Here is a 21217-nt window from a genome sequence, read left to right on the forward strand (position 1 = left end):
GATCAGGAGAAACTTAGCCACAGAGAGCATGAAAGTGAACTTGAAAAAAAATAATTTTATTATCTGCAAAATGACTGAATACTGAGCTTCTGCCTTAAAAAAAAATATTGTTGCATTGACCTTTCCAAGAGGTAATCTAGCAGATAGTTTTTGTTCTGAAAGCTGCATCAATTTCACAGTAATAGCTGAAATGAAATTGCTCTCTAGTCTCAACTATGACACCCTGCCTTATGGTGATGAAAACCATCTTCCATTAGTGCAGCTTGATTCATAAAGCAATGAATCCTATTCTATTAGGGTCGTTTTTTTTTTTTGTTTTTTTTTTTTTTAATTATAAAAACTTCAAAATTTCCTATATTTGAACTCTTTGGAATATATTATCACCAATGGGTATTGCATTAAAAGTATTATTAATCAGGTGTAAAAGCAGTAATTGCTGTTTGTTTGTTTTTTTTTTTCTCATGATCCTTGGGTTGTTCCATAATATAACTTGTTCAGTCAGCCAATCAGATTAATAAATATACTGAGCATTCCTTTAGAGCTCATTTGATGGTTCATATCATGTCCTTAGCCATCTCTTCTACTGTTACCTTTAATCTTTTAATTTAATTATTTATATGTCTGTGTGCTGGCTCCCCAAATTAGATTATAAGTTAGTTGAAGGCTAAACATTGTTTTATGTCGTGGCACCTAGGATATTGGCACTCAATAAATAGTTGTTTTATCCTATTGTGTTATATTGTGTTATTATAGCATTCCATCCAGGCTACCTTATGTTTCTTTGGCAGGGAGATATAATAAATATTCTAGGAATCTACCACAGACTCCTTGGATAATTGATGGAGAAAGGAAGCTGGAATCTTCAGTGGAAGAATTAATCTCAGATCACCTTTTGGCAGTATTCAAAGCAGAGAGTAAGTATTATTCCTATTTTAAATACATTGCCATTCATGAATAGATTTCTTAGAGGTGGCAGGAAGGATTTCTGAATTTTGTAAATCCCCAGCAAATCTGGGTTCCTTACCTGGCAGCTTCCCATGAACGGGAGTCATTATGGCCTGAGCACCTCTGACTTGGGCTGGATTTGAGCCAAGTATTTCTTTCCTTTCTCAAGATGACTGTTCTTTCCTGGGCAAATTCAAAACCCCTCAACAAGCTATTTTAAGTGAATGTACTTAACCTCTGACCTTGGGGCACCTCAGACCTGGCCTCTTTTGGGGAAATATGAGGAAATTAAAACACAACTTCCACATCCAGTGCTTGTTCAAGAACAATCACTGGCAAATGCCTGGTTCCCAGTCTAATTGCTAACATGTCCTGGGATGAAGTTCAAGACTAGAGAAGAGAGATCAACAGCTACCATTTTACAAAGACCTAATGATAGTATGTTGTGTTTCATTTTCTAGGTATTAATGAGCCCAGGTTTGTGGAATGAGTCAGATCCTGTCAGGTTTATGTTTTCTTTGTCTCAGTAGGTCCGTCAGGTCATAGGCAGCTTGGATCCTTGTGATGTCACCTGGGATTAGACTAGAGGAAAGGGGCCAAGATTTCAATTGCAGAAAGTCATATTGTACATCAGGAAAAACTGTAGGCAGTAAATAGTGATTTACTTTGAAGTGGGTCTCCTGGCATAATTAGAACACCTTTTTTGAGGAACCAGTTTGATATCCACCATTCACTCTGAAAACCTTAAGGCAGGCCTGCCTGAGGAATGGCAGGCAGATGACTGAGAAGAGATACGGCTGTCCCTTCCAGCTCTCTGCCTTGTCAAGAGGAAAGAGGACTTTAAACTACATCCTTCTTATAATTTGTTGCCTATTGGGTTGGTGGATCCTCTTTTTAAGGGTCTTTAAGAGTTGTTTACTGAGGGGTGCCTAGATGGCTCAGATCGTTAAGCATCTGCCTTTGACTCAGGTCATGATCTCAGGGTCCTGGGATTAACCCCTGCATTGGGCTCCTTGCTGGGCAGGGAGCCTGCTTCTCCCCTGCCTCCACCTGCCCTGCTTGTGCTCTCTCTTTCTTTCTTTCTCTGTCAAATAAATAACATTGTTAAAAAAAAAAATTGTTTACTGAAAAAAGAAAATTAACCTAACAACCTAACATTTTCCAAAATCTTAGCAATCAAGACTCTGGGATATTGGCATGAGCTTTTACCTACTTAATATTTATATATTGGTTATCCCATGAGAATTATTCAAGTTATGAAGAAGTAAAAATCAAGCTTTAGCATAAAAAGTCTCTTCCAGATTCTGTGGGGCCACCTTACTCTCTTTCTATGAGATGATTCAAGAAACTTTCAGTTTTGATTATTTGGGTCCCAAGGAACCCCCGTTACCAGTAGGGCTGTTGGGAGGCTCTGAAAGAGCTGTCTGTTTCCCCCTTGCAATCTTTCATGCAGGAAGCTTGGTTTCATTTTCCATTTGAGGGGGAAAAAATTATACACAAACTGAAAATGAAGCAAACTATGTGTTTAGCATCCATAATTGTATCCTGAGGAAATGTATTGAGAACTGCCTGAGAAAAAGCAGACCTCTAGACCCCTGTGCTACTGGCTCCTTGTTAGGGGATAAGCCTGTTGTTCGAAATGCCTGATTGGAAGCCTCAGTTTGCTAAACCTGTGCATGTCAAGATATATTACTTGTTCTCTCTGTGGTTCATGTCTGATGGCTCTGGGAAGATGGTTCTGACTGTTGTACCTCTATGGTTTACAACTCTCTGAAAATAAGCAATATTGTATGAAGTAGTCTAGCTTCTTACATAAAGGGTCCTTCTTCCCCATGGGGGGCCTGGGTGGTTTAGTAGTTTGAGCATCCGACTCGCTTGGTTTCATAGGGCTCTGTATTCTGTGCTCAGTGTGGAGTTGGCTTCAGATTCTCTCTCCCCTTCCCTCTCACCCATGTGTGCTCTCTCTCTCTCTCAAATAAAATAATTTAAAAATTAAAATAATAATAATAATAATAATATATAAATAATAAAATATATAAATATATAAGTATATTTATATATAATATATATTATATTTATATATATTCTATTTATATATAAATAATAAAATAATAATAATAATAATAAAAAATAAAGATTCCTTCTCTGAAATGGGAGATACCAACTTGTTTCTCTCACTTTCAATGGGCACATTATATTATCTACTTGTTAATCCCCTAGTTAATGAGTAATAAACTTTGACACACTCTCAATGTCAGTGCGTCTAAGAAATTTTCCCCTAACCCATTTATTATTTCACTTATTGAATAAATATCTGTCATGTTATTTCCCTGCTGAAAACTTGCCAGTGACTACGTACAGGATTAAAGTCCAGACTACTGAATTTGATCTTCTGAGGCCTTTATCCTCTTGCATCTGCCCATTTGTCAGTCGCATCGTTGGTCTGCCGTGGGTATGAGGACCACTGCTGACTAGCTAAACCTCTGATAATTCTGATCATTCTTGCACTTGGTTCGTTTTGGATTTTGAAATATCTGTTCCTTTAGCAAAAGGCTCAAAGAACTCACAGAATTAGGGGGATAAGACAAGGCATAATGTGAATTTAGAAAACTCAAGCGGGATACCTGGCTGGCTCAGTTGGTAGAGTATGCCACTCTTAGTCTCAGGGTTCTGAGTTCAAGCCCCATGTATAGATGTTACTTGTTTGTAACATCTATACATGTATAGATTGTCTGATGTATAGATTGTCTGGTTTAACAATAAAATCCTTAAGGAAAAAAAAAGAAAGAATGAAAACTCAACCAAATTTTAAACATGTATTTCCTAATACTTAAGGTGGTAACTCCTTTTCCTTTTGTTGTCAGCTAATATTCATAATTACACAGAATAAAGGGTTAAAGGGTTAAAGGTTACCCCCCAAAATTTGGACACTTTCTCAATGAAGTGTCCAAATTTGAAATATTTTTCTAAAAGATATAATAAGTGTCCCCTCTTCCTTTGTCTCGATTTAATATTTCTCTGGACTTCTCAAGAGCCTTGTTTTCTGCAACTCTTTCTTATTAATGGGCTAGAACTTGTGGAAGTTTTATGGGCCAATTTATTTATTTATTTTTAAAGATTTTATTTATTTATTTGACAGAGAGAGATCACAAGTAGGCAGAGAGGCAGGCAGAGAGAGAGAGAGAGGAGGAAAGCAGGCTCCCTGCCGAGCAGAGAGCCCGATCCGGGACTCAATCCCAGGACCCTGAGATCATGACCTGAGCCGAAGGCAGCGGCTTAACCCACTGAGCCACCCAGGTGTCCTATGGGCCAATTTATGAACTGGAAATCTCTGGTCTGATTTAGCTGTCACTGGTAGACTTACCTCTTTGTGTCCTGTTCATTCCCTTTACCCCTACCTGTCACAGGTTGTGGCTCAGTCACTGTGGATCCCCTGGTTTGCTAACATTACGGCTGCTTTAGAGATGGAGGTGGTCAGGTGTAAGACAGATCACAGACCCAGGGAGTCAGTATCTTCCCAGATGCCCCTCTGAACTCTCCGTTTAGCTCTCTACCCCTACTTAGTGCTGCTCCTGAGTCTGTTGACTCTGACTAGCAGCTGCTGATGTTACTATGGGTTCTATTAACAGTTTAAAAATGTAGTGTAAACATGGAATGGAGGGTTCTTGGGGTCTTAATGTTTCACAGAATCCTACTCCTTACCTTTCTTAGATTCTCTGCCTTGAGAAGAGCCTGATCCTGTAGTTTCATGGCTGCTTACCTGGCCAGTTCTCAGGTGTTAACACAGCAGCATATGTTCTAGGCCTACCTTGGATGTCTAGCCCTTACCTAACCAGCTCTGTGTTGCTTCTCTCAGTAAGACCTATAGCTTTGGGCCCTATGGGCAGAAAGGAGCCTGCCTGACTCTGGTAGTACATGACAAACAACAGCTCAGAGCCTGTTTCCCCAATGTGCTGACCTTGGCTTGCAAAAGGGATTTCTTACAGGTGAAAGAGGAATGAAATTCTTCTTTCTTCACAGCTACACATCCTAGGAAAGAGGGCTAATCTTCAGTGTCATTTCCATAGGACTTTTCAAGCTTGTTCACTCTCTTCTTTCTAAAATCTACATGGGACCTTTATATGCAGACTCTTTCCTTGGAAAAAGGTGGCTGTCGGAATGGTGTTCACTTCCTTCCACCTTTCCCATTTGTTCTTCCCAGCTATTTTGTTCTTCTCGTCTTGTGCTATCCAAAGTGGCTGGACCATTGAGGAATAAATACAAACCTCATAGCTCATGCTGCAACTGTAGTTTTAGAACAAGAATGTTCCTGTATGCTTCCTGTCCTAGCTCTACTCGCTATATTGCACTTCTTATCCCTCCACAAATAGTAAGCCCCGTGTCCATCTTGTTTTTCTCCCCAGGATCTAATGTAGTGCCTTGCACATGCCCACTATAGATATTTGCTCCTGAGTAAATAAATCAGGGTGTAAGTCTGAATTCTAGTCTCCAAGATATGTGTTCAGAGATCTTACACTTTGCCAAACTCTAAGGACTAACCAGAGTTCTCCAAACATCCCAGCCTTTTCTAATCCCTTCTCTCAGAATACTGGTCTTGCTTTCCTTGGGACGAGTTTGAACTGTCTTTGTGGTGGTCAAGAGACTCTGGGGTCAGATTGTCTGGTTCAGATCCTGGCCTTACCACCTACCAGTGATGTGATCCTAGGTGAGTTACCTATCCTGTCTGTCTCATTTTCCTTGTAAGCAAAATGAGGATAATGAGCATACCTACCTCATAGTGTTAACATATATGAAACATTTATGATAATGCCCGCCTCTAGTAATTTTTCCTATGGTGATGATGGTGAAATGATCAGTTTTGTATCTAGGAAAGTTGTCATATAACCCCTGTCCCCCCCTTTTAAATGCCATTTCCCATTCTAATATTTGCAGCTTTTTAGGCTAGTGTGATCCCTCTATCTTAGAATGAACACTAGTTTTGTTATGATCCTAGCCTAGGTTTGTTTAACATAAAAATTTGTTTTTAAACCCTTCTTTTCCTCTCTTCTTCTTTTCATAGAGTTTAATTCTCAAGTAAATGTTTTTGCTTTGTTTTGCTTTAAGGAAAAAAGGAAAGAGGTTAAATTTCTAAAGGATTTAAAGGATAGATTTTTCACCATAAGCTTGTGGTCAGGCTTATAGTGGGTCCTTCCTCTTTCCCTTTGGCTTTCCCACAGGATAGTGGCATAGGATGACAGTTAAAGTCTGGCTTGGACATCAGGAGCAGCTCTGCCATTCAATCATGGGATCTTGGGAAAAGTACATATCATTTTAGAAGCTTGGTGTTCTTTTATTTAATACCTACACCATAAGGTTATAATAAAGATTAAAGGACGCCTGAGTGGCTCAGTTGGTTGAGCAGCTGCCTTCGGCTCAGGTCATGATCCCAGCATCCTGGGATCGAGTCCCACATTGGGCTCCTTGCTCAGCAGGGAGTCTGCTTCTCCCTCTGCGTCTGCCTGTGTTCACTCTCTCTCCCCCCCTCTCTCTCTCTGACAAAAAAAATAAAATAAAATAAAGATTAAAGGAAATAATGTATGTAGAATTTTAGCTCAGTGCCCAGCATAAAACAAAGTACTCCATCAATGGTGTTTCTTACTATTATTGCTACTTTTATTGGAGATTGGGATTAGAGGTGGGATGACTATCCCTTGGAATTTTCCTATAGATTGTTCAAGACAAATGAAGTCTCTACCGAAGGGTGGGAATGAAAGTCTTAGGGTTACTGTGTTACTGATTGCTTTTCTTGATCTGCTTTGCAAAGGCTTTAATTTTTCCTCCTCTGGAAGAGAAGATGTAGACGTGAGAACATTAGGAAATGGTAAGATTGCAACAGCATCACTTGACTAGAAGTAACTTTCAGACTATCACCCTTCTCAGACAGCAGGTTCGCTGTTAAAACCAAAGTGGGCAGAGCCCAGAGCTTCTCCCATCGAGGAAGCTTTGTGGATTGTGGACCTACCTTTATAAAAGATACGATTATGTCTTAACAGGATTTATTTCTTAAGAGGCCATCCTTATTACATGCCTGTAGGTTCTAAGGGACTTTTATGTGCATTAACAAGGTGGTGCCTGAGTTTTTCCAAAAGTTCGCTTATTAATTGTTCCATTTGATAACATTTCAGCAGCACCAGTATAGCTTTCAAAATGCACATCTTCATTTAAAAAGCGATTCTGCTCTCTTAGCCTCCATTTCTGTCATTTTACATTGTTGCATTACAAAAAAGATGATGAGAGTTAATCCTAAACTTGAGATTAATAGTCCCTTCCCCTTATGGAATCATAACTTTTCCATTTCACTAGTGGATTAGGTTTAGGAGAATGGATTTCAGTTTGGTATCCCTGGGCATTGCCATGTGTGGTAACGTTACCTTAGTGTAACCAAGTCAATTAGCAGCTCTTTGGATTTTATTTTATAATTAACAAGCCTTGTTCATGGACCTTTGGGAAAGCAGTCATTTTCACATACTGCCTGTACTGGGGTTTAGCAGCCTCCAAAAAGCCCCTTGATACTTTCACACATCCTTCCCTCCCCCAGACGTAGGCATGTCACTAAACTTTCAGTCCTCTAGAGCTCAACTCGTTTTTTCACACCTCCTAACCCTCTTGCATTAGCCCAAATGTTAACTCCATCAACACGTTTCTGTTTCATGACGGGGTGTGTGCTGCCAGGAAGGCCCTTTGCAATTGAGCTGGTGAATCCTCATAGAGTACATTTCACTTCACAAGAAATTAAGGAACTTCAGCAGGTAAACCACTTCATGACATGGAAATTGTCATGTTTCTGCAACTCTATAACTGGACAGGAGTTGCTAATTGTTTCTCTTTTTCTGCTACTACAGAAAATTAATAATTCATCTAACAAAATCCAAGTCCGTGACTTGCAGCTTGTCACAAGGTAAGAGTGGACTCACAGGAGATGGTCTCAGAAGGCAAGTTCTGGTTGTAGATGATTTATCTGTTAACAGAATTATCTCCAGAATATATAAGGAACTCTTACAACTCAATAATAAGAAAACAATGCAATTAAAAATGAGGGAGATGGTTAAGTGGGCATTTCTCCAAAGAGAAATTAATGAATGAATACATGAAAAAAATGCTCAGTATCATTTGCCATTGGGAAAAGACATATCAAAACCTCAGTGATAGCTCACTGTACTCTCACTAGGATGGCTATAATCAAAAAGACAGAAAAAAAACAAATGTTGGCAAAGATGTGGAGAAATCGAAACCCTTGTATATTGCTGTGGGAGTGTATGTGTGGCCACTTTGAAAGACAGTTTGACAGTTTCTCAAAAGGTTAAACGTAGAGTTAGCATTATGACCCAGCAATTCCACTTCTAGATATATACCCAAGAGAAATGAAAATGTATATCCACGCAAAGACTTCCACATGAATGTTCACAGTAGCATTATCCATAATAGCAAAAAAGTAGAAACAGGGGCACCTGGGTGGCTCTATAGGTTAAAGCCTCTGCCTTCGGCTCAGGTCATGATCCCAGGATCCTGGGATCGAGCCCCGCATCGGGCTCTCTGCTCAGCAGGGAGCCTGCTTGGCCCCTCTCTCTCTGCCTGCCTCTCTGCCTACTTGTGATCTCTCTCTGTCAAATAAATAAATAAAATCTTAAAAAAAAAATAGAAACAACCCAAATGTCCATGGACAATATATGGTATCTCCATACAGAGGGATTTTATTCAGTAATAAAAAGGAAAAAAGTCCTGATACATTCTCCAACATGGATGAACCTTGAAAACGTTATGAAGTGAAAGAAGCCAGATACCACATATCACATATTTATGATTCTATTTTATATGAGATATTCAGAGTAGGGAAATCTATAGAGACATAAAGTCAATTAGTGGTTGTCAAAGGTTGGGGGAAGTAGGGCGTATGAAATGACTGCAAATAGGTATGGAGTTTCTTTTTTAGGGTGATGAAGTATTCTAAAATTAGATTATGGTGATGGCTACACAACTCTATAAACATGCTAGAAATCACTGAATCATATAGTTAAAATGGGAATTGTATGTAAGTCTTATCTCAATAAAGCTATTTTTAGAGGAAGGGAAGTTTGGGGCAAGGCTTGTGTGTATTCTGTGTTTTTAGACAAACTCCCCCCCCCCTTTTTTTTTGTTTAGAGAGGCAATAGGACATATGAAAGAAGGTGAAGAAGAAAAGACCAAGTCTTATAGTGCCTTAATATGGACAAATAACACCATACAGAAGAAAGACATTGAATTCCTAAATGACATAAAGGTAGTTAAGTGCTCTCTTTCTCATTTTTTGATTGCTTATAAAAGAGTTCTTTCACTTTTAGCTTATTACTAGCAAGTCACAGGCTTTGGGGAATGTGAGACCTCGCTTGCCATTTGCTGGTTGAATCATGGTGCAGTTCATTGGGCCTGTTTGAGAGACAGCATGCCAGTGATGAAGAGCCTGTCTCTGGGCACAGATCACTAGGATGCAAATCCTGGATCTGCCTTTCATAGTTGTGTGACTTTGGACAAATTGCTTATCCTCTTTATGCTTCAGTTTTTTCACCTATATTATTAGTTAGAAGAATGAAATTAGTTTAGTCATATGAAACACTTAGAACAGTGTCTGGTACATAGAAAACCTCAGCAATCCTATTATTATATTTGGGCATCTATAAAAAGAAAATACAAAATAGAATTGATGCTAAGATTAAGTGCATAAATAAAACATGTTATACATTTTTAAGAAGGATAGTATATGTGCAGCACCTATATTTTGGCACCTGCTAGGTTTCCCCTCCCATGAATATATCACTGTAGAGGGTCTGTCTATTTATTTGCATATTTCTTCCCACCTGTCCCCACCTCTTCCTGTAAAGATAATTTACTCTCAAATGCAAGGAATGAGCCTAAATGAGCACAGAGATGTGTACAGTTATCACAACATTGTTTAAATGGGCAATATTTTACAATAATCTAGGTGATCTACTTAAGGAGAATGGCTTAATCTTATGGTTTATCTGTGTGATGAGCTATTATTGCTAGCCAGTTGTTAGAAATTATGAAGTAGCTGACTATTTATTGACAAAGGAAAATGTTCCTGGTAGGTGCTAAGGGGGAATAAAACAAGGTATAAAGAGTACATAGAGGGTGATACATTGTGATGTGTACACATATATATGACCACATAGAAAACAAATTGTATGGCAAAAGATACCATAAATGGAATTTATATTTATGAAAAATACAAACGCCCAATACAAAAATGTAGACAAAGGATATGAATAAGCAGCTGAAAATGAGCAACTCCAAATGCCAAGAATCATCTGAAAAGATGTTCCACTTCTGGATTGAAGTAACAATAAGACCTCACTTAGTCCTCTGAAACTAACAACACCTTATGGGTGGCATGGAGGAGAAAGCTAGTTGTATACTTAGTCAGTAGAAATGTAAAGTGTTTAGCCTTTTTGGAAAACAATGTAGCGATGACTATAAAAACTAAAAATATACTGGTCTTCTACCCAACACTTTTACTACTGGCAATCTGTCCTGAAGAAATAAAACTCCAGTGCTTAAGGATATGTGTGCAAAGATGTTTACTTTATTCAAAGTGGCAAAATCAACAACACAACTAGAAACAAAGTGACTATCCTTCAAAAAGGAAAGGGAAGAACAAGCTGGAATATTATAAAGCTATTTAAAAAAACACAACAGCATGTGATCCCATGTAGTTTATGTTATTGTATGTATATATACCTAAAATTGTTGTAAAAAAGGATAGAGGTAGGTCTATGTCTATGACTTAGAGAAACACCCAAGACATTATGAGAAAGAAAGTGAAGTGCAGAATCATGGTTATAGTGTAAGTGTTTTGGTGAACACGTACAAGTCATTTACCCGCTTAGACAAGTTTATTTCTAACCCGGAGGGCGGACTAGATCACCTCCAGAGGGTCTCCAGGTCTCAAGTTTTGTGATTCTGTATCAAAAGCTGTTTGCTTTTGGTCCATTATCTGGGGCCTTTAGGATGATAGTTTAACTCTAGACAGATATCTTTAAGGTTGCAAAACAGATTTCTAAATCTCTATTCCATCACATGTACAAGTCAGTCAGAATGCTGAGGGGAAAATTAACACATTTTAAAAATAGATTCAGGGGCACCTGGGTGGCTCAGTCAGTATAGCATGTGACTCTTGATCTTGGGGTCATGAGTTCAAGCCCCACACTGGGTGTGGAGCCTACTTAAAAAAAAAAAAAAAAAAAAAAATATATATATATATATATATATATATATTCATTATTTGGAGGTAGCCCAATTCAGAGCTAATTCAGAAATAATGCCGAATAATGCTGAAAGATGATTTTTGGAGGTTCAGAGTAAACAAGTCAGTGAAAAGTTCTCTCTTAATGGTTCACAGCCCACATAGACTGATGGGACTAGCTGACTTTTGATTTTTGGCTGGAGAAATGGAGTTGGGGTTAAGACTGTTTTCAAATATTCCTATTGTCATCAAAAATATAAAAAACTGAGTTACTGTTCCATGTTGAGAAAGAGTCACTTCAAACTTAACTATTTGTCTCTTCTTTTTTAAGGGCAACCTATTTATAAGGGGAAAAACAAAACAAAACAACTTTTGTGTATATGTGTTTCTGAAAATTCAGCAGAAAGTGGCTAGCAGAGTGGAATGTTAGAGTAAATGGTTCCCTTGTATCTACTGAAAATAAATAGACACAAAACACACGCAGGAATGTGAGGTGATCAAGTATTATGTTGGAAGCCCAGCTCAGTTAGTACTTCCATTGACTATTCATGGTTCGCAGGCCTGGGAGTGAGTAGCAAGAAAGGAAACAGGGAGAAGAGCACGCCTTAGTCATGCATTTAAAACCAGCTGTTTCTGTACAGAGGCCATATCTGTACAGATGCCTTAAGAGATCAGCCTTGTCCTTTTTTTGAATTTTGGCTGGAGAAATGTCAAACCTTATGGAGACAGCCTGTATTAGCAGAACAAAGTGCTTCTAAATTTGAAGCCTTAGAGAATCATAAAACCATGAGTTAGGAGGGGCCGTTGACTCACTGCTATGATCAAAACAGTCACACCATTTCAGGTATAGTCTTTGTCAGAACTTGCTCTTTCTTTCTTGGTGGAGAACTGGAGAGAAGGAAGACTAGACAGAAATCCTTCTCTACTTAGCCTGGTTTCAGGCACTCCCAAATCATGTAAATTAGGAAGGAGTTGTTCCAACAAGAAATGGCAGAAGATTCAAAGTTCTTATGAACCTACATTTCTTGTTATGCCCCATATCTATTTTTAAAACTTGGAATTAGTTGACCTTCTACAATATTAATCTCTGTTTCTTAATTATATATTTTGTGACAAAAGGAAATCTCTAATTATAAGAAAAATAAGCCCATGCCCCTGAAAAAAATCTGAATTGTAAAAAAGACATGCAGTATGATTATTCTAAAGTAACTTGAACTGGCTTACAAATACTGAGAGGTCCTGGTTTATTGTACACACTTCTTTGTAATTATTATATTGAAACATTACCCTAAACAGTGATGCAACTGTTAATTTTCTAGATATTTCTTTTCATATAACAACAGCAACAACAAAATAACCTTGTAAGTAGGTGCATGGTTGTCCTTAAAACATGCATACTGCCTGTACACATCAGTGATGCTGAGGTCTCACCTTCTACAAACAGCCATTTCTCACCTCAGCTGTTAGGTCATCCGTTGGGTTGAGGGGAGAGGAAGGTAAGAATATGTCTTCTAGAAGAACTCTCTTAAAAGTGAAGGACAGGCTAGAACTCCAGGATCCTACTCAATTTAATTAATTAATTAAATATTAGAGCAAAAGAGGCCCTGGGGATCATTTACCTCAAAGCCTTTTTAAAAATGGCGTACTGGGGCCCAGTAAGTAACTATGGATGACGTTATGAGAAGTTCCACAGAGCCTGAACCTTAGGGAATACTATTTAGTATTCCCTATTACTATTATACTACTATACTACTACTACTATTACTATTATACTACTATTACAATACTATTAGTATCTACCCTGACAGTGATAGATGAGGTCCTCCAAAGAAAACATCTGTGGTGGGCCATGGATGACAGAGGTGTTGAGACAGGCTTCCCTGGGCAGCAGAACTGACTCCAGGATTGTGTAACACATCCTCCTCTAGGACTTAAAGATCGACCAGAAAACACCTCTGCGGGTCCTTCACCGGAGGCCCCTGGCTGTGAGAACCCGCATCATTCACTCCATGGAGTCACACTATGTGGATGACCATCATTTCCGCCTCTATCTGAAGACTCAAGCTGGAACGTATCCTTTTGCCTTCCACATAGCAATACTCTAACCAGAACCCTGTTGGAAGAGTTCAGGCTGTCCTAGAAAACAGGTGCAACCTGATCTAGGGATGATTAGGGTAAGGATTAGGTTGGGGAAGAATCCTTTTTTGGGGGGCGGGGAAGGAGGGTTCTCAACTAATTTGTATCTTTCAAAATGACATTTTAAACCACGAGGCAGCAGCCAATAGAGCGTGAACTTTAAAAGTGTGTCACACAATGCTGACTGTATAGTGAATACTCAGGAAACAGTTTTGATTGATTCATTTATTGATTTGTCTCTATGCATTTTGCAAGTCACATTTTCATAACCACATTTGGGTCCTTTCAGCATTTTGAGCATTTGCCCCAAATCACTAAACACTGATAATAGATGGGAGTGGCCCTACTTTACGTACTGATCTTCACTTCATTTTGGCCACTGGCCCTAAACAAGAGAATAGTCCAGAAATGATCACTTGTTCATATGGTTCATATGGTTTGTGTTCACCTGTTTTGTGTGGTTTTGTATCCAATCTGAGTTTTTAGTTAAAATACATCAGGGAGTTGCCATCCATATTCATCCATATTTCATCAAATGAATCACATCAAAGAAAACCTTTTTACCCAATTCCAGCTTTTATTTTAGAGTGCTAGGTGAAATGCAGGGGTCTTTTGAAGAAGCTAATGTCTTGATTTCAATCTTATTAAAACATTTTTAGGACCAGGCATATATATGTTACTTATGGGCTTAGCCAAGAAAAACTGTCTGCTAAAGCTTTAGATACCCTGTGGTTATACACAAAAGTATGCAAATTTTTCCACATATATTGCTCAATATGCTGAACTAGTTCATATGACTTACACCTCATCTTTCTGGAAATGAATAAGAACCATTCTGGCCCTTTTAACTGGTTGTTCTGTGACTTTTTGGTCATCTCCTCTCGTCATTGCTACTCGGAAGTAGCATTCTTGAAAGAGAAAAAGGATAACAAATGTTGAGTAAGTATGAGTGAGTTCAGCAAAGAAGGCAGTTACTAAATAATTACATGTCTTAAGCTTGACTGAAAACATTTGGTGAAAGTAGAGTGAATACACTTTCAGAAAGTGAGGAGGTCATAATATCAGAATATTCATGGTATAAGTTTTTTATTTGTCATCTGAGAATAAACTTATTTTTCCTATTTGAATTATATTAAATTTTTATACTAAGTGCTAGTTTATAGAACACAACATAATACTGAACGGGTTTTTACTGAATGCTAGCAAAATTGTATCTTTCAGATAACAATTTTTAAGGCTGTAGTTAAGTCCTATGTAAGGAATGTTAATGTAATCTTAATAAGTAATTCCAGGATTGGCCATTGATATCAAAATTTGAAGACCAACGAGGGAAACATGAAATCGCCCCTTTCAAAAAAGACTTAATTCTCTTGCTAACCATGTAAGAGTGCAAACAGCTAGGGCGCCCGGGTGGCTCAGTGGGTTAAAGCCTCTGCCTTTGGCTCAGGTCATGATCTCAGGGTCCTGGGATCGAGTCCCGCATCGGGCTCTCTGCTCAGCAGGGAGCCTGCTTTCCTTCCTCTCTACCTGCCTCTCTGCCTACTTGTGATCTCTCTCTCTGTCAAAAAAAAAAAAAAACAAAACAAAACTGCAAACAGCTAAAACTTAGGCCCCTTGATAATCCTTTGGAAAGGCCTTTATCAACAACTAAATTGATATTCTTATTGTCCCTCCCATCCTACTGCTATTGTGTCACTGGGTCACATTACCAGGAAAACTATCATTGGAGTCACTGTGCGTGACCCTGTGGAAACCTCTCTTCTGGCAGATGCCAGCTGACGTTATTGAAAAATGGGCCCAAAAGATGACAAAATGTAATCTGTGGCAAAGAAAAAATAGCAAAGGTTGTTTTGTTTTGTTTAGCATTGAAGTACAGTTCATTTTAAAAATCCATATCCAGGGTTGCTTGGTTGGTTCAGGCAGTGGAGCATGGGACTCTTTTTTTTTTTTTTTTTTTTTTTTTAGTTTTTAAAAAAAAGATTTATTTATTTGACAGAGATCACAAGTAGGCAGAGAGGCAGGCAGAGAGAGAGGCAGAAGCAGGCTCCCTGAGCAGAGAGTCCGATGCAGGGCTTGATCCCAGGACCCTGGGATCATGACTCGAGCCAAAGACAGAGGCTTTAACCCACTGAGCTACTCAGGCGCCCCACTCTTGGTCTCAGGGTTATGGATTTGAGCCCCACATTTGGGTGTAGAGATTACTTTAAAAAAAAAACCATTTCTTATTTCAATGTTTTATTTAAATTCTAGTTAGTTAAAAAATCAAAACAAAACAAAACAAAGCAAAACTTAAAAAAAGTCCCTATCCAAACCTTAGCACTTGGTGATGAGCTAAAGGAAAAAGAAAGGCATGACTTTGGTAAGTTTGATGTAAACACAGGTGCCAAGTCCTGCTGTTAGCTTCCAGGCTGGTAGGAACCAGTCTGCCAAAGCTTGTTTTCTAAGACACACATCATGGGTCACAGCTCAGAAATAACCTCTTGCTTGTAACATTTCTGCTTTCTTCTGTCATTTCCCTTTCACCTATCAAATCTCACCAGTTAGCTAGCATAGCTATCTCCATTGTTTCCTTAAACAAAGCCCAGCTACATTAAAGAGTTTGTACATGGAGACTTTGGGAGAACCAAGCCGAACATTGGCTCTCTAATGAATGTGACCGCAGACATTCTTGAGCTGGATGTCGAGGTAAAGCATTTTATTGTGGAAGTAGCTGTTTGTACATTGAATTCAGCCAAGGTTATGCTTTTGGGGTGGTGGGCATTAAGCCAAATAGGTATCTATCTCCACTCATCTTAATGGGTATTTGAAAATGGTCAAAATCTCACAGTAGCATTGTATTGCAGGGAGGGACCGTCTTTGGAATTTTTATCTTCTTAAAAAATACAAGATCTCATTGATGATCTTTGGAAATATATAGCTAATTTACATGGGGCATGAGATCTTAAACCCTTAAGTGGGTCAAGGAAGTGAAACTTAAGAACCCTTCATATGTCCTTCAAACTCTACAGAGTTCATTCCCATAACTCTTTGTTTTGTTTTACAAAAAATTTAAGGCAGGCTACTCAGAAACATACATTCAGGACAGGGATAGAAAATGGGATCAGCCGATGTTTACTGGAACAATGAAAAAAATAAAATTAAATTAAAAAAAAGATTTTAAGCAGAGGTTAGGTGATCCTGGTGGTGTATATTAAAGAGGGCATGTATCGCATGGAGCACTGGGTGTGGTGCATAAACAATGAATCTTGGAACACTGAAAATAAAATGGAAAAAAAATAAACACACACACACAAAATAGGACCCCTATTTATCATATATCATATCATATCATATCATATCATATCATATCATATACCACATCATAGGACCTCTATGATGTGGGATAAATTTTCTGCTCCTAGGGTCTGAATTGAAAAAAGGTTAAATTCTTATGTATTTAAAGGAGTGGATTTAATAGGTCCTTCCGGCAGTTCTCCATAAATATATTTTCTCATTTGACCATCATTAGGTACTAAGTCACAACTTGTGCTCCTTGATGAATATCTGATGGAGAATGGGGTCCCTCTCCCATGCTTCCCCCCCTGCATAAAGAAAATATTAGGAGGCTAGTGTTTTGCACTTGGGATTATCAGTTACCAAAAGAAATGGGTTTAGTGGCCTCGTGTGCAAACAGCTATGGTAATCCCATGATCACTTGCGCATCATCGGCTTACTGGCAATTCTCGAGGGCTTTCAGATTAGATTGTACACAGCTCCTGCATTCAGCCATCGATAGCACCTTCAAGGTTGCAGGGAGCATTCTCAGAGGGACTGTTATTTTGAGGAAGACAGCCTCCTGTTAAAGTAAATCTCAACTGCATTCATCTTTGATCTTAGAACAATTTAGCAATGTTAGAGTCACAGGCCAGTGCTCCTTATCCATGTTTGTTCATTGAAAACACCTATAGAGCTCTACAAACCTCCCCTGTTTTCAACACTTACAAGACTGTGACCTGAAATGTTTAGTTTCAGGCATGAGAAATAACCCATTAGCTTATATATGGGTGTTCAGTATGTGGCTGTGTTCTGAAACAAAACCAAAATACCTTCTTGGATTTCTAAAAGATATGCATATACACACACAACAGTTATTTGGGCTTTTCTAATAAAATTTCCTGATTTTGGCAATGGCTCATAGATTGATTTTAAACATCACTTGTGGTAAAGCATTTTGAGTTTTAACAAGACATGGGTACAGTGGACTTTTTTAAACTTCTCAAATTGGGTCTTCTACGGTGGCTCAAGTACTTCTGAAAGCCTAGGATGTGATTGTTGTATGTGGAGAAAAAAAACAGTCTGCTACTGTAATTTCATTATGACTTAAATCAAGGCTTTGTTCTAGAAGAGTCAAACCAAGTGAGTAGAGATAGATAAATCTGATTTTAAAAGAAACAAGAATTCTGAAATGATATACAATGATCATTTATCCTTTTCTAGTTCCAGGTGATCTTTCATACTCATTTGTTTCTCATTCGGTTGCTAAGTTACAAATAACAACCCTAAGTGTATAGACTATTTGAGTGCTTGTTAAATGCAAGATGAGACAATGGAAATGATCTGAAGAATAAAAGTTGCAGAGACGTCTGAGGGAAAGTTGGTGTTGTCCCTGAAATTGTTACTTTACCTGTAAATAACATTTATAAAATTTAGATGTACTCTAGTCTCTTCTTGGCCAAAAGGTACGATTAATATAAACAGCTGAGCAACCATTCAGATACAGACCTTGGGCCTAAGAATCTCAAGGCTGACCATGGGTTTTTGAGTGTTGAGCTGTGGTATTCAATGACTTTTCTTAAAATTTAACTTCTGCTGTGGCCTTACATTAAAACTATTAAGTTTATACATTACCAGCAAATGCTTACTGGAACAGTAATATGTTTTCATGTCTTGTTTCCTTCCTTCTAGTCTGTAGATGTTGACTGGCCCCCTGCTCTGGATGACTAGCTTTCAAATGTGGAAACAGAGTAGGGTTTTCGTGGAATGATGCAGACCTCCATTCAGCATACACTGTATAATGGCTATTTACTCACTATTGCAGTGTCTTGGAAATCATTTGGATCATGTTGATCTATGTATTTTAAAACCTTTTGTAACATCTCAGGATCTATGTATGTGTATATGTTGTGTTAAATGTTCTAAGGATGTCTTAGGATTTTTCTTGTTCCTTCTCCAAACCCTACACGCCAGACTATGAATAATGAAAACATTCTCTTAATTCTTTCATTTAGAGACGTACACAAACAGGATACATTCTCTGATAATCTGAGAGGCTATCATTTGCAAAATTTCTCTCCACAAGACATACCACCTTCAAAATCATGTTCGAACTTTCTTAAATGGTCTTGATAAAAGTTATATCTAGATTTATACAGCACAGTATCCTATAATATTCTAAGATATCAAATGCAAATCTAACATCATTAATATTTTTCCCAGTAGGCTTTAAGCAAGATATTACCAACATAAATACTTTTTGATACAATCTGTCACAATCTTAATGACTTCAAGTAACTATTTTGATAACTTTAAAATATCAGTACTTTTCCTGGGGAGGGAAAATGAAACCTTAGGAATTGAGGCATACCCTGTTAAGAGACTTCCATAAATTACTTTTAAATAAGGAGACACAAGTGCCTTCAATAACTTCAAACCCAGGGATAAGATTTTGAAAAACTAGGATTGCTAAACAATCTGCTATTATTCCAGAGTGCTCCAGTGTATTATCCAATTTCAAACGTCTTCATCAAGTGGATAAGATATTACAATTTCCATTTTATAAATATGAAAACCAAAGAATGAATGTTAAATGATTTATCTAAAATCGTTAGTTACTTCAATATCAGGGGCTAAACTGAAGTTTCCTGGTCTCTAAGGTCCTCTCTAAATCTTGTTATTGAGTACCTATTGTATGAAGGAGGCACCTGAGAATGTCATTTAAATGCACTAACCAAATAAATAAATAAAATAATTAAAATGAACAAATAAAACAAATGCAGTAAGCATCAGAGATGACTTTTGGAATTTAGATACCAAATCAAGGAGGTTGCCAAAAAATAGCCCAAGTATATATCATATGATCTTATATGACTACTATTTGTTAATAAGTTAATCATCAGTTGGTACTATGAAGAGGGAAAAATGAAATAAGCTAAATCTAAAGAAAATGGATGGGTCATTAAGAGAAACATTTCAGCAATCTCATTAAAATTTCAAGACTTAAGTGTATTTTCTATCATCCTGATTTAACTATCTGAGCTTATTTTAGAACACATGTGACTTGGATAGTATTGGCTGATTGTTTCCCATCTCTTCATTAAATATACTTCATAGATTCCAAGATGTATTATTCATTTATCAGGAAAATTGTTTGACATTTAGAAGTTTCATATGTGAATACTAGCAAATAATTGTTTCACTATTTTCAATGCCAGAAAACAAGAAAGGGATAATAGAAATAAACTTCTGATAAACAGGTAAGAACTTTTGTGTGAATGTTTCTCCCTTTTTGGGAAAGTTTTGCTACAAAAAAGATTTAAATAACTTGGGAGATAGTGTTTTCCATGTTTCTTTTTGGCTCAGCTTTGAATTTAGTGGAATCTGAAAAATGGAAAAATTAAAAACCTCTTTAACAGATTTTTAAATTTCTATTCCTGACATTATGCAAAATTTCCAGCAAAAAGTAGACATTAGCTGTATATACTTTACTTATTCCATATGTTCATATATTATGAGACACAGGTTGTTAAAAATCAATGTAGGTCTTTGTTTTATGCAAGAACTGAGAACATTAAGTAATGAAAGTACTATAGTTTTGCTTTTGCCTATATACAATTATTTTAATTAGTTTTGTGATCTTTTCTCATAGCTTTATTTTGTAATTTTTTTTTTCCTTTTCAAAAATTTTTAAAAAATTCTAGTAACATATAGTGTACTATTGGTTTCAGGAGTAGAATTCAGTGATTCATCACTTACAAAAAACATGCAGTGCTCATCATAACAAGTACCCTCCTTAATACCCATTCACAGCTTTATTTTTTTTTTCAAACTTTCATTTAAATTCTAGTTAAATATTTAATAAAACATAGAGAAAGAGCCCCTTTTTGTTTCTTAGTATTTCTTTGTCCCAAATATAGTCTATGATTTAGTTTAGGAAAAAAAATTAGCTCAACTCTGAATACCTGGAGAAGCCGAAAGAAAGAAAGGAAAAAAAAGAAAGAAAGAAAGAAAAGAAGAATTTCCCAAGTAAGCAAGTAAGATAACTGGTTACATTAACAAGTTATACGAAATAAACTTAGAAGTTAAATTTTGATTTCTAAAGAGAAAAATCTTATTTATCTTACTTAGGCTAATCTTTTCTTTTGAAGCTTTATTCTTGATTTTTAAGCCCAAATAATGAGAATCAACTTTGATGCAAGGTTTTCTGATTTCTAAAACTGGTACCCTTTTGGAGCCTGGGTGGCTCTGTCTGGTAAGTGTCTGTCTTTTGATCTAGGCTTAGGTCTTGGACTCAGGGTAGTGAGTTCAAGCCCCACATTTTTTTTCTTTAAAAAAAAAAAAAGATGGTACTTTTATTATGGAAAAAAATACTGCTTTTATGATACTCATTTAATTGTTTTCATCTTGAAATAATTTCAAACTTACAGGAAAGGTGCAAGAAGTACAAAGAAATACCCACCCCCCCAAACCACTGAGCTGGTGATGCTCTGTCACCAGTGAATGTGAATACTTTAGCATACAATTTCTACAAACAAGGACATTCTTCTACTTCGCCACAATAGGACTATCAATTCAGGATGTTAACCTGGATATTGCAACCATGTA

At 37.4% G+C, this 21217-nt stretch overlaps 1 protein-coding gene across 4 annotated transcripts in view; it reads left to right on the top strand.

Annotated features, from left to right (window-relative positions):
- Nucleotides 1–19870, top strand: part of PUS10 (pseudouridine synthase 10) — a 74849-nt gene extending 54979 nt beyond the window's left edge. For 2 of the 4 annotated variants that reach the window (XM_082746684.1, XM_082746685.1), the window contains exons 11-18: nt 789–914; nt 6749–6805; nt 7657–7733; nt 7827–7882; nt 9124–9241; nt 13150–13292; nt 14146–14296; nt 18302–19870. In XM_082746684.1, the coding sequence (XP_082602810.1) occupies nt 789–914; nt 6749–6805; nt 7657–7733; nt 7827–7882; nt 9124–9241; nt 13150–13292; nt 14146–14296 (728 nt within the window). In that variant the 3' untranslated portion in view covers nt 18302–19870. Of the gene's footprint in view, nt 1–788; nt 915–6748; nt 6806–7656; nt 7734–7826; nt 7883–9123; nt 9242–13149; nt 13293–14145; nt 14297–15942; nt 16043–18301 lie in introns of all 4 variants that reach the window. The other 2 variants (XM_082746686.1, XM_082746687.1) reach the window with 1 other exon arrangement.
- The last annotated feature ends 1347 nt before the right edge of the window (nt 19871–21217 follow it).

Source organism: Mustela nivalis (genome assembly GCF_964662115.1).
Source record: "Mustela nivalis genome assembly, chromosome: 8".
In the NCBI taxonomy this organism is placed as follows: Eukaryota; Metazoa; Chordata; class Mammalia; order Carnivora; family Mustelidae; genus Mustela; species Mustela nivalis.